At 42.9% G+C, this 13,971-nt stretch overlaps 1 protein-coding gene across 3 annotated transcripts in view; it reads left to right on the top strand.

Moving 5' to 3' along the window:
- Positions 1–13,971, top strand: part of PPP1R12B (protein phosphatase 1 regulatory subunit 12B) — a 250,443-nt gene that overhangs the window by 161,644 nt on the left and 74,828 nt on the right. For all 3 annotated transcript variants that reach the window (XM_056110653.1, XM_056110652.1, XM_056110651.1), the window contains exon 18: positions 1,034–1,075. In XM_056110653.1, coding sequence (XP_055966628.1) covers positions 1,034–1,075 — 42 coding nt within the window. The remainder of the gene's footprint in view (positions 1–1,033; positions 1,076–13,971) is intronic.

Here is a 13,971-nt window from a genome sequence, read left to right as displayed (position 1 = left end):
GCCCATGTAGGCAGGCAGTAAACAGTAAGAAACTGGAAATTTACACAGCCAAATAAACAGCAACAAAGCTTAGCAACTGTTGGCAGTGCATCCTGATATTCCCTGGTCAGCAGTATCTTTCTGCCCCATATTACCAGCAGAGATTCAAACTGAATGATGTAGGATGGCTACACTATAAGAATCTCAAGGAAGTCAAAATCTACAAGTAAGATAATTTATTTGCCTTGGTTTTACTGTGTCAGGGAAAGGGGACAAATAGTACAAAAATAGATGAACTGTAACTTTCAAATAAAGATAGGTGCCCCTGCGCTTCTTTACACACGCAGTGCTTTAACTCACCCCCTTTTACTATATCCTTCTCCCTCAGACCTTGTTACTGGAGTGTACTTATTTATGGGTTTGTTTTGCTTTGGGGACCAAACCAGGCAGTGCTCAGGGCTTAATTCTGGCCTTGCACTGAGGGATCACTCCTGGTAGTGCTCCGGGGACCATATGGAACGTCAAGGATTGAACCTTGGGTGGGCCACATGCAAGGCAAACGCCCTCCCCTCTATACTGCTGTAACTGTCACAACTAGCCCCATGAAATTTTTAAAAATCAAGTGGCCAGTAGTGAAGAGATCCAGGGTTTTCACTGCCTCGTTGGAGTGAATCAGAAATAAAACAGCATTTATTTATTTTTATCGAAGTAGCTTTTTATCTAAAATCATTGTCTAGATGGGAGCATTTCATTGTCATGGAACCAGATACCCTGATCGCTGTTGAGGAAGATGAAAGAAAGTCTGTTTTTCACGAGGCCCCTTTCCCCACTATGGTTCACTGGACTTGATTTTTTTTTCTTGAATGCAGGTGACATTCCTAAGCTGCCTGTCTCTGGCGGCTGGTAAAGAAGCAGGGACAGCCTCTCTGGGCATCCGCTTCCCATTGCCCGTGATTGATGGGTCAGGATGCATCATGGCTGGGAGCTGCCCCTGTGGCTTTCCAGGACATCTGTGACCATAACCCTCTTGTTTCCCTCTCTCCATCCTTTTCAGGACGATGAAACTGGTGGCTCCGGAGAGGGGAAAGAATCATGGGTAAGTGACAAGTCAATGAGGCACATTACTGCTGGACACTGCTTGCTCCTGTGCATGCAGTTTCCACAGAAGAAAGAGCAGACCCAGTGCCAGTTCTGGCTGAGGGGAGTTTGGAACCAGACGTGCCTCTGAGACCTGTGGCAGGTGCTGCTGGTGCTGCTTTTCTGCACGTCGTAACAGTGTCCACGTTCTTGGACCAGTTTCCTATGAGTTTTCTGTGCCCACTGTCAATCCCTAACACTGTGGGCAGTGTTATACAGGTGCTAAGACAGCTATGGTACCTGTCTTCTTTTTCTCTCTGCAAGTACATTATTGATGTGTATAAAGCACTCTGAAATCTTGGGAAGAAATGTGAAGAGTGTTTCTCTCTCTCTCTCTCAGGGGTCTACATTAATAGAAATGAACATACATGTAGAGTATGTAAAACATCGGTCCAAAAGTAATTTATATTTGACTTTGAAATAAAGTGAGCCACCTAGCGCTATGAAACGCAGACACTTTAAGGCCTGTCAGGAGCTGTCCTGAGTCCAGCTCTCCTGATTCTCCTGGAGTGTGAATGCCAGTCACTCAGAGGTGATAAAAGGTTAATGATTTTCTCTGTGGTTCCATTTATTAGGAAGCAAGTGATTTGGTTTTAACTAAATCGAGACTACATTTTTGGTTAGAAGTGATGTGAAAAGAGGCCTGTTTGTTGCCTAAGGTTTGTAGTCTGGAAATGTGTTCTTAGGATATCAGCAATTAACGCATGTGTAGCAGAGGTAATAGAAGCACTATTTTAATCATTAATGTGTCTTTACTTCTGTCAAAATCCAAAGAGTCCATAGTCACCTACCAGAGGGCAGTGCCTATCATTTCTTATGGTGACAAAGCAGAGAATTGCCTACCCTTGGTTGAAATGAGGGTTTCTTCACAAGGATAAACTATGTCATGTGGAAGTAGCACAGAGATGTTCTCTTGTGATGGTGTGTGCATGCATGCGCGCGTGTGTGTGTGTGTGTGTGTGTGTGTGTGTGTATGCACGGATACATGTATGCAGGCATGCACGTGTGCAGACAACTGAATTTCAAGAGGCTGGGGAAGCTTTTGGAGAGGAATGCAGAGACAGTTGCTTTGGGGAATACTAAGATAACCTAAAGAGAGAATCTGAGTAATAGATTACAAAGCACTTGAAATGGACTGTAATCTCAAGAGAGCAGGAGAGGCCATTTCAGTCCTTAAGAGGAATTATAATAAGGGAGGCTTTGTTATAGGGGAATGCCTTTTTGCTTGTGAATCTTTGTGTCTACTTTTTAAAACTTCTTCACACGGAAAAATACTGACCTAGGGCTTCAATCAAGGAAAACGGAGCTGTTATACATGCAGTGCTTCCCAAACAAGTTTATTTTAGGACTATTGACTTAGAATCGTAGGAAATGTTTCTGAAATGAGGGAAAGCAAAGACTGTTGAGGTTTGACATGAAATGTAATTGTCAGACTGATAAAGATTCCATTCACCTGATCACTTGAAGTATCCACTGGTTTTTACTGTGTGAATCTTATAAGAGCGAATAGCTTACTGTGTCTAAACCAGTTACTTTGGTTGAAAATCTCTGCAATTCTACTTCAAGAGAATCAGTATTATCTTCTGATCGTCCTCTCTCCTACACCCCGTGTCCTGCCATTAGACAGCAGAGCCCACTTGGCGGCAGCAAAGATGACCAGCCAGAGGGAAGGTCATTCTGTCTCAGTGGCATTGGGGACTGTCCAGCATGGAGACCGCTGAGAAACAAGGGAAGTTTGCTCTTGCCTTGGTTTGGGAATCAGTGACATTATATCAGCCATGAAAGCATATTGGTTTTCTTCTATGCCTTAGTGTGCTCCCCAAGAGGAGTGGAATCTATTTTAAGTTAGAACTCTTCCGGGGGTGCTGGAGAGATACAAGTTGTGAGGTGCTTGCCTTGTATGCAGCCCAGCATCCTACAGGATCCCTTGTGTACCACCAGGAGTGATTACTGAGTGCAGACCCAGGAGTGACCCTTGAGCATTGCCATGTGGCCCAAAAAAAAAAAAAGTTAACAGTTTCTAAGACTTCAGCATCTATTTTTTTAAAATTTACAATAAATAAATTGCACAGATTTGCAAATATACAATTTAATTTTAAACAACTGTATCTGTTTAATCAATGGCTGAATAAGTAGCAATACTCCTACATTATAAAAAAAAATAAAATAACTGTATCTGCCTCAGAATGACTCTATAAAAAAATATCTTTACAGCTCCTCGGGGCTGGAGTGATAGCACAGCGGGTAGGGCATTTGCCTTGAACGCGGCCAACCCGGGTTCAATTCCCAGCATCCCATATGGTCCCCTGAGCACCTCCAGGAGTAATTCCTGAGTGCAGAGCCAGGACTAACCCCTGTGCATTGCCAGGTGTGACCCAAAAAGCAAAAAAAAAAAAAAAAAAATCTTTACAGCTCCTTAACAACGCAAGTCTGATAGTTACATTTGGTATGTAAGAGTCTCTAAAAGTCATAATAAATCCTTTTTCTTGTTAAGGAAAAAGTAACGGATTCCAAATCTTAATATGGAGGTCATTTAAGTTATATGCCCAGAAGCCTTCCTGTTCAGGAGCTTGCTTGCTCTCTGGTAGGGATTGCAGAGAATGTTGGTTGCTTCTGAACACATGGGTCATGACCTTTCACCTGGATCTCTGGCCTGCATGCTTTTTGCTACACAAGAAGTTTTACCTACTGCCTTCTTCTCTCACCCTTCCTGTCTGCTGTTTCCTCCCCTGGAGCCAACTTTTCAAATCCATTTCTGTTGTACAATTGAATTTCTCACTAGAGGGCACAAGTGGTCAAGAGAAAGGATGCGATAAACAGAATGGGTCCAGATGAAGCTGAGCCAGAGTCAGGTCACTTTTGTTTTAAAGTAACCCTCGAAGAACCCAGTTCAGTGTAGTAGGGGTACTTGCATCCCAGGGTAGTAAGGGTGCTTGTCATATCTTAGAATTGGAGAGGAATTTAGAATCAGCCTAAATTAGAAACTTCATTTCACAGTTAAGAAAACTGAGGCCCAGGGCCAGAGTGGTACAGTACAGTGGTGGGTCAGGTGCTTGCCTGGGCCAGCCTGGGTTCAATACCTGGCGTCTCCTATGGCCCTTAAGTCTACAGGAGTAAACCCTGAGCACAACCGCATGTGGCCAAATTAAAAATACCTAAACTAAATAAATAAACAAAACCGGAGAAAACTGAGGCCCAGAGAAGTTAAAGCCTGTTCCAGTCCATGACATTAAGGCCTGTTGCCGTACTTGAGTTCTTCACTGGGTAAACTGCCACAGGGAACCTTTCTATTTGACTGCAGTGAAGCAGCCTATCCTGAATTAAGGCTTACCTCCTTCTCCATTCCCTATTCTTTTTAAAATTTTTTAAAATTCAGGCTACATGTTTGATTTTGTTTTGTTTTGCTTTGCTTTCTTAGATTACATTGTCTTTAAATTGATTTTGCTAGAAGCATCTTACCTTTTTCCAATGAAGGAATATCTTTCCTGGTGGACAACTTAAAAGAATATTAAGATTCAGGGGTACAGCATGCCCAGTGGGCTGTGGACAGCCAGTGAGAAGTATACATCTGTCTTGCAATGTCCCAAGGCCAGACCACCTGATTTTGCAGGCCAGACATTCCCCACCCCTGCCATATGCCAATAATCCCTAAGTTGCCGTCAGTCATTGTAAGGACTTTTTCTTTTTTCACAGATGCAAGGCATTTGCCCAACCACTGATCCAGGACTCTGTTTTTTTTTTTTTTTAAGTGAATAAGTGAATCATCACAGTAGAGTTTCATATAGAAGAATGATGCATTTATACTATTTTTAAAGGGTAATTATCTAAGGGGATTTGGGTGGAAGCCAGGATATAAGGTAGTAATATTATATAATAATATAATGATTATTACAACATTTCAGGGGAAAACTTGGTGGTTTGGACCTGCTTAAGGAGCAGGTACTGGGATGCTGAAGTTTTATATTCAGGATCTGTTTTGCAGGGAACCCCAACAAGATTTGCTATTGAGTTGGATATAGGGTAAGAGGAAAGGAATCAAGATTCACACCATAGCTTTTAGCTAAGACAACCAAAAGAGTGGTTTTCATTAAAGCGGTGGCATTGATCGTGGAAGAAATAGACTGTTGGTGGCAAAGTCGGCTTTTGGTTTTGTTTTCAGAAGTGTTATATTTGATGGCTGATTAACATTCACTTAGAAATGTTGAGAGGAGAATTGGAGGTAGGAGTCTGGAGTTAAGTGAGTATCTAGAGAGGCTATATAAACTTGGCCGTCAGTATGTATATATATAAACTGTACTTAAAGCCGTGAAATTGGAATAGATTACTAAGTAAGGGAATATCAACAGGGAAGCCAGTCCAAAGTAGTGCCTCAAGTGTCACTCTGAAGTTCATTGTGAGAAGTGGCAGAAGAAGAGACTGGCCTCTGAGAATACAATGGCCAGTGGCCATTTCCCCCCTTTTCCAAACCAACCATCAGAGGCCAATGGATGGCTTTGTTATTGCTGTTTCATCATTTTTCCCCTCCACCTAAGTGAGAATGCTCCCCGTGAGCTCTGCTCATTCTGTTGCCGGATGTTGCATGGTGGCATGGCAGAGCTGGACATCCCAGAGCATCCTGATGTCTTTTTTTTTTCCCTGTATCCTGATGGGCTGGAGCGATAGCACAGCAGGTAAGGCGTTTACCTTGCACACGGCCAACCCAGCCGGCCCGGGTTCGATTCCTCCGCCCCTCTCAGAGAGCCTGGCGAGCTACCGAGAGTATCTCGCCCGCACAGCAAAGCCTGGTAAGCTCTCCATGATGTATTCTATATGTGACATGCCAAAGACAGTAACAAGTCTCACAATGGAGATGTTACTGGGCCTGCTCGAGCAAATCGATGAACTGGAGGACGCAGTGCATCCTGATGTCTTTTAAGATCAAAATGGTTGCTTCTCTGCACCAGACCTTGTCTGCAAGCCTTAGAAGTGCAGGAATGTGACAAGATTGTTTCTGTTACCTTGGAGATCAATTAAAACCATATTTACAAATACTCTTTTAGAGTTGATTTAGGTTTTTATCTTCTTTGCTTTGGCTAATTTTCCTGAGCTTCATGACATGTTTGAACAACTAGCCCTTTCATTTAGCTTTAGATGAGGCTTTCTTTGCAGAAGTTATTTCTGCATGCTATTGTACACTAAAATCTGATTTAGCTTGGATGGCTAAAACAGCAATTACTATAGACTTTGAATTGTAGAGCTGAAAGTGACTTAAAAGACCATCTAATTGAACTCATTTTTAAAGATAACAGTTGAGGCCCAAAGAGATTAACTTGTCAGTATCACACAGCTAAGTTCCTATTCTATGGTTCTATACCTCCAGTTGAATTTTCGTCTCAGTTATATAGCTCACGTGATATAGTGTTAAGACTAACAATATGGCTTAGTAGTTAAGGATGCAAACCCATGAACTAAGTCAGACAGCAGCCTGACCTCTTAACTCATTTGGCTAAGTTGCCAGTCTTTCTATGCTTCAGTTTCCTCGTCTCTATAAAGCAGGGATAATAATACCATCTACAGCTTCAAGTATGAAATGAAAATGAATTAGAGTTGTGAAATAAAAATGAATCAATATTTGTGAAATGAAATGAGTTTGATAATTAAATAATAATTAATAATAATTAGATAATAATTGCAATCCGTTCCAATTATTTTCCAAATCATTAGGTTCTTAAGCCTGGATGAGACTAAGGGTTTTTGTAGTACTTTTATTGACCTTAGAATCATGTGATTTTTAAATTTATTCATTGATTTACCCAGAAGAATGAATCATGAATAGCAAGTCAAAAAAGAAAAAGTAGGCCAAACTCTTTAGTTATTTCAACATATTTCTGTGTTCTGAAACATACCTGCAGGTTTGTTTTTGTTGTTGTTGTGTTTTGTTTGTTTGGTTGGTTGGTTTGGGGGCCACACACCTGGAGAGACTTGGGCTTTAGGGCTTACTCTTGGCTCTGGGCTCTCAGATCATTTCTGGTGGGGCTTGGGGCACCATATGGTGTGCTGGGATTGAACTTGGGTCAGGTATTTGCAAGGCAAGTGCCCTACCCACATTACTATCTCTCCAACACACAGGTAGTGTTTTAAGAGAGAATTTTGTTTTTCACTTTATTTGAACTTGTGGTTTACAAAGTTGTTAATAATACAGCTGTTAATGGCATTCAGGATTCTAACACCAAGCCCACCACCAGTGTGACCAGCCCTCCACTGCTGTCCTCGTTTCTCCAAACACTCCTCAAACCTGACCCCTTAGCAGGCACAAAATAATTTATTTTATATTACTTGTCACAACCAAATGGGCTAATGGAATTATGCAATAAAAATCAATAAAAGAAAATTTATGAAAATTGCTATGTCACACCATGGGATCATTAAGTTCTTTTCTGATGGTTTAGAAAACTCTTTGTTGCTAGTTGAGCCTTCTCTGTGCATAATGACAGTTTATTGAGCTTAGTTGGCTTCTCTGCTACTTCCCCATCTGATTTGGTGTGTTCTGCTGGGATTTTAGTACCATGGAATACACAGCCATGAGCTCCGGGATCTGTAGAACTGCGCAGTGAATGGTGGCAGCTGTGGAATGTGGGAGTGACTTCCAGGGAGAAAGGCAGTCTGCTCTCACTTGAAGAAGACCCCTGAGTTTTTCAGCCTGGAAACCGGTGCACCTGGAATTTGCCTTGGTCTGGTGTTTCTGCAGAAATTATTTATGAAACAGTGGAGTTGGGCTGTTGCCGTGGCAGCAGCTGTGGGGTGTGGGTGTGGCTGCAGGAGTTTTGGGCAGGGTGAAGACTCGGCCCACCCCCCTCCTGCGGGTGCCCTAGAGTTTTCAGCTGAGAGACCTGTGTACCCATGAATTTTAGCAGCTTGGCTTGCATCTCTTCCCAGATTTAGTCGTGAGTCTATAAAGCTGGGCTGATGGATGGGTTTGCATAGCAGTGGCTGCGGGGATGTGGGTGTGGCTGCTAGAGCCTCCAGAAGCTCAGTGGGGGCGCAGGGGGGGTGCTGGTTCCAAGAAGACCACGGAGGTTTCAGCCCGATAACGGGTGTGCCTGGGGTTTGTGTGGGTCCATGGTCTCTACAGAGGCTGGTAGCAATTAGAGGCCAACCCGAAAGCCTCCATCCCTCTTGGAGAGCCCAGCAAGCAACTGAGAGTATCCCCCCATGAGGTAGAGCCTGGCAAGCTCCCTGTGGCATATTCGATATGCCAAAAACAGTAACAATAACGGGCCTCATTCGACTGACCCTGAAAGAGCCCCCAGTACACCATTGGGCTACGTTAGCACACGACAGGGATAGTTGGAGACGTTACTGATACCCTCCCGAGCAAATTGATGAACAACGGGATAACAAGTGATGCAAGTGATGCGGATGCTAGTCGTGAAGCAGTGGAGTTGGGTGTTGGCGTGGAGGCAGCTGTGGGGTGTCAAGAAGAAACCTTCCACAATTTATTTTAAGACACCATGATTTACAAAGTTGTTCATAATAGAGTTGTTTCAGGCAGACAGTGTCCCAATACCAGTCCCTCCGCCAGTGTGACCTTCCCTTCGCCAGTGTCCCGAGGCTTCCTCCCGCCCTCACCCTGCCCCGTTGGCAGGCACTTAACATTTATTTAATATTGCTTGCTCTAACAATACTTACAGGCAAGGCAAACGGAATTTATGATGATTTTAATCCATGTGAAGAAGCTCAAATCATTCAGTACAACATAATATGATGCCTATCCTAAGAGATATTTCGAAGGGGATTGCACTATATAGGACGGAATAAAAGAGAAGAAAGGGACAGAATAAGAACTGTTTTTCTTTCACCCAGAACCCTTTGAACACCTTACCAAATCAAGCTCCTGTGAAATTCTGTCAGTCAAGCAGGCTTTGGGCTTTCATATTCATGCCTAAATTACTACCTCTACCTCCCCCTTCCCCCCACTAAGTTTCTTTGCCAGCATTTCTAAAAACCACACTTTTTACATTTTAGCTCCTTTACATATTTGCGCTGGCTTTTCACAACTTGCTCTGATTATTTGCTGGGACTTTGCCCCTCTCTTGAGCAGTATTTTGTCTCTTAATCAATGTATCACTTATTAACAGTACTGTAGGATTTCAGGAGCATAACTTCATACCTCTCAAGCATACAGGATTTATACCAACCACTTTATACTTACCTCAGCCAAGGCCACTGCGCCGTCCCACCACTAAATGATGCCTCTGCAATATCCCCCCTCCCCCCACCCCTTCCCTCCAGTAACCAACCTAGTTTTCACCTAGTCTAGGAGTTGGTTTTGGTTTTTGCTAGTTTCAAGTAATATTTAAAAATTGTGTTACTTAATCCTATGATGCCCCTCTATCTGCTGAAGGATACCCGTCTTCCTGTCCACTTCCTATCCACTCTCTGCTCCCCAGAGCAGTAGTGCTGACGTTCTTCTCTTGGGTAAAGGACAGGACTGTTCTGCATTCCCCTCTCTCCGGGGCCTGATTGCCTAATATGGTAAGGAATGTCCCCGGCCAAGACCGCACTGTCAAGATAGAGCAACGGTTTGAACAAGTTTAAAGGCACGTAGGTGAACGATCAGGTGATTATTTATGTACTAAAGCAGTGTTTTTCAGAGTATTGTAACCACTCCCTTAAAAAAATAGTCTCTCTTCCTTTTTATAAAGAAAAAGGATGATGAAATAGAATTTTTCTCCCTTCACCTCTTTATCGTTATCCAGAAAAGTAAGGGTGGGAGGAAGGGCAGTTGTTCGTATTATGAGAGGATTTTATTTATTTATTTTTTGCTTTTTGGGTCACACCCAGCGATGCACAGGGGTTACTCCTGGCTCTGCACTCAGGAGTTACTCCTGGTGGTGCTCAGGGGACCATATGGGATGCTGGGAATCGAACCTGGGTCAGCCATGTGCAAGGCAAACGCCCTACCTGCTGTGCTATCGTTCCAGCCCCTATGAGAGGATTTTAAATGTCTGAGAAATTTAATAATATGTGCCTTGTGAGTATAAAAAAGTAAGAGGAGATTTAATAAGCAGAGGCTATTCTAAAAAGCCCAATCATTGCCAGCCTGAGAGTTGGTGTTCCACCTGCAGAAAGGCCAGCTGTCCTGGCTGAGTGCAGTGGAAGAGAGCGGGTACCCAGGAAGGAGATGCTGATTGAGAGATTGGCAGCTGAACAGTTCTGTGGGTGGGCAGCTTACCTCCTAGCCACTGTGGACTGAAGTATTTGGTTCCACAGTAGCCTGAATGAGCTTTCCTTTCACTGTACTTTTGCTCTTGCCTTGCAGATGCAATTAAAATACAACACTTAAAATACAGCAGATGCAGTGATTTTCTATATAAGGGTCAGACTCGTGTGCCTTGTTCTCGCCCTAGCTCTCCGAACTATCTTAAGAACAAAGTTTCTCTTGGCATCTTCCTTTTAAGGAGACTAATTTTTGGACCCTCTGTTCCTATTACGTACTGAATTCTGCTTACGTTAGAAGTTTGTTTTGGGGGTAGAATAACTTGAAGTTTCTCATCTTCATCAAACTTCTTATCCAAGGGTGGGGATGGTTTATCAACTACTAAGGTTCTTATGGTTAACCTCTTCAACCTTTCTTTGTTTTATTTTGCCTCTGACTGCCTGCGGGATATTAGTTTATGTCAGTTAACCCTGACCTTATGTCTCTGTGAAGGAATTCTGATGAGCTTGAAATGCTGCTGACACTTTGCTATTATAAAGCAAATACATTTCATTATAGAAAAACATATGAACTTTAGAAAAGAATAAACAGTTTTAGAAAAGAATAAAACAGTGGTTCACAAGCAGCAAGAGCATTTGTGGAGGAAGTTATAAAATCTCAGAGGGATACTTTTAGGGATCAGACTGAATGGGAATGGGGGTGCTCTCTATGCAGTCAGTGGGCAGTGGCCAGAGATGCTACATACCCAATGTGTCCCCTGTAGTAAACAATTATTCTGTTGTTTGCTTGGCCTTTTGTTTTCTCCCTGGACAGTTAAAGATAACAACTTCTCCATCACCTTAGTCCAAAACCACACTTGATTTTTTGTAAAGATTTACTTTTTTTTTTTTATAATTGGAGGCTAGCTCATAGAATTGGAGGAATGATAACAGAGCGGTAGGGCATTTCCCTTGCACACAGCAAACATGACCGACCCGAGTTCGATTCCTCCGCCCCTCTCGGAGAGCCCGGCAAGCTACCCAAAGTATCTCGCCCACACGGCAGAGCCTGGAAAGCTACCTGTGATATATTCGATATGCCACACACAGTAACAACAAAGTCTCCAGTGGAGACATTACTGGGCCCGCTCGAGCAAATCGATGAACAACAGGAGGACAGTGACAGTGATAACTGGAGGCAGTTCTGAAAATCCAACCACCATGATCTTGGTGAAAGGAAAACCTATTTATAGTTTTCTCCTTTTTTCTCCATTTTTTTCTCTGTGATGGCAGTGCCATTCGTATAATCCCATCGTCATACAACATGGCCTACATGTCTGTGTTTGACTTCTGCTTTTGTGGGGGGTTTCCTTCTAAGTCCAAGCCTCTGACTACTTTCTTATGATATTTTGTAGTATTATACCAAGAATTTACATATTGAAATACATATTTAATTATAACTATTTTTTATTCATGTTGTCAATTTCAAAAAAAAAAATTTTTTTTTCCACTAAGTTTTATATCTGTAAATTTCACCTCAGGGTAGTAAAGGTTGTGGTAGGTGGAAATAGTAGAAAAATAGTGTATTAATAAAGGAAATTCTTTCTGCTATCAGGAAAAATTGCCCAAAGTCAAACTACTCAGAAGGAATTATTGTTTAACATTCTGGTGAATTTACTGCTGGTATTTTTCCTAAGTTGTTTGTTTTAAACATACTCAAGACTAATGACACACTTTTCCGCCTCCCTGCTGGAGACAACTAATGACATTATTTGTTTTGTTTTTGGGGCAACACATTCTTAAGAAAATGATCGTTTTCATCCTAAGCATTCCTGGGACCCCATCATTACCATGATAGCACTTTTTTAAAGTTGTCTTCAAAGCTGTTGGTTTCAACTCTTTTATCAAAGTAATCAGTCCTGTGATGGCTTTGATCATAGTTTCCAAAAATAATTGTTCCCCTTTCCATTGGAGTCTGAGGGTTACCTTACTTACAAAAGTATTCATTTCTTCTGTTGATAACATGGCTGGGAAGCTTGAACCATGGTCTGGGCTGAGCTAATGTCAGAGTTCTAGCCCAGTGATTGAGGAGAAATGCTTTAGTGTGGGATTTTCAGTTCTTTCTCAGCAAATGGAGTGTTTATGGAGTTAGCCCAGCAGGAATGTTGAGCTTGGGGGACTAACAGATGTTGTCTTTAGAAGTGTTATTTTGTTAGGACATTAAAGGTAGGTTAGTTGGGGTGAAAAATGTAAATATGAGAGATTGCAGTCTACCAGACTTCATTTTCTCCATATAGCCAGGTTTTTACCAAGCAAATTCAAACACCAAAAACAACCATTTAGTGATACGAGTTTCTTTTGCAGAAATCCACGTTTCAGATCCATATACGATTCTTTAAGATACATAACATTCACCTGTGTGTCCCTTAGCACAGTATGTGTGCTTTTGAAATTTCTTTTCTAAAAGCTTCAATTTTGGGTTTTTTTACACTCCTATTCTCCTTTCATCTTTGTTTTGGGGGTAACACATCTGGTGGTGCTCAGTGATCATTCATTGCTCTGTGCTCAGGAGTCATTCCTGGAGTCGCTCATTGAACCATATGTGATGCTGATGATCAGACTGGAGTCAGAACATAGACAAGCTCCTGTACTTTTTATCTGAGCCTCCTCTTACACCTTGAGCATATACCAGTGTTATTGACTACTGAGAATTAAAAAACGCACATTTAAAAAGTCCATTGACAGGGCTGGAGTGATAGCACAGTGGATAGGGCGTTTGCCTTGCAAATGCAGCTGACCTGGGTTCAATTCCCAGCATCCCATATGGTCCCCTAAGCACCACCAGGAGTAATTCATGAGTGCATGAGCCAGGAGTAACCCCTGTGCAACTCCGGGTATGACCCAAAAAGAAAAAAGAAAAAATCCATTGACTTGGGGGTATGGTGCTGCCAGCAGGTCAATCTGTACCAGTGAGGCGAGTGCATCAGCAGCCTGATAGCACTGTCAGGCCTTCAGATACCCCAAAATTGCTGCTATGCCATTGGCCAGACCCCAAAAACTTGGGGCAAAGTTTACCAAGAAAGTAAACGGCCAAAAGTTAGGTATGTGGGAGACACACCCACAAATCACCTCCAGCTCAGCTATATAATTGGAGGCATGGCTTCTCTGGTTCCTGATCGAACTACTTAACACCCATGATCCCAGAGGATCAGAAACGAATCTCGGAACCCAAAAGCTTTTGGCAGAAATGCGTCCTATTCCAGCAGTAGGTTACTGATGCTGGGCCACTCCAGGTGGGAATAGGTTTTGTGCCTTGGCCTGTTCCCCTTGGCAGCCTGGTGACCGTCATCCTCCAGAGGCCACAAGACAGTCAGGATTGGGCCTGCAGTGACGAGACATGCGGGGCCTCACCAGTGGTGGTGGAACCAGCCCTTTCCTCCCCATTCCAGCGAGACCTCGAGTCGCCGCCTACAAATGGCCTCTCTGGCTCCTGATCAAGCTGATTAATGGCCACGATCCCAGAGACTCAGAAACAAATCTCGAAACCCAGCGACTTGGCAGAAATGCATCTGGACCGCATACACGGCCATGGCTCCAAAGGCAAAAGGACTTAATCCAGAGCCCGACAGCTTGCAGCAGAAAAGTGAATGGACCATGCGTTAAACTACGGCACCATGC

Source organism: Sorex fumeus, unplaced genomic scaffold, assembly GCF_029834395.1.
Source record: "Sorex fumeus unplaced genomic scaffold, SorFum_2.1 ptg000010l, whole genome shotgun sequence".
Taxonomy (NCBI): Eukaryota; Metazoa; Chordata; class Mammalia; order Eulipotyphla; family Soricidae; genus Sorex; species Sorex fumeus.
This window is presented reverse-complemented; position numbering and strand designations above follow the sequence as displayed.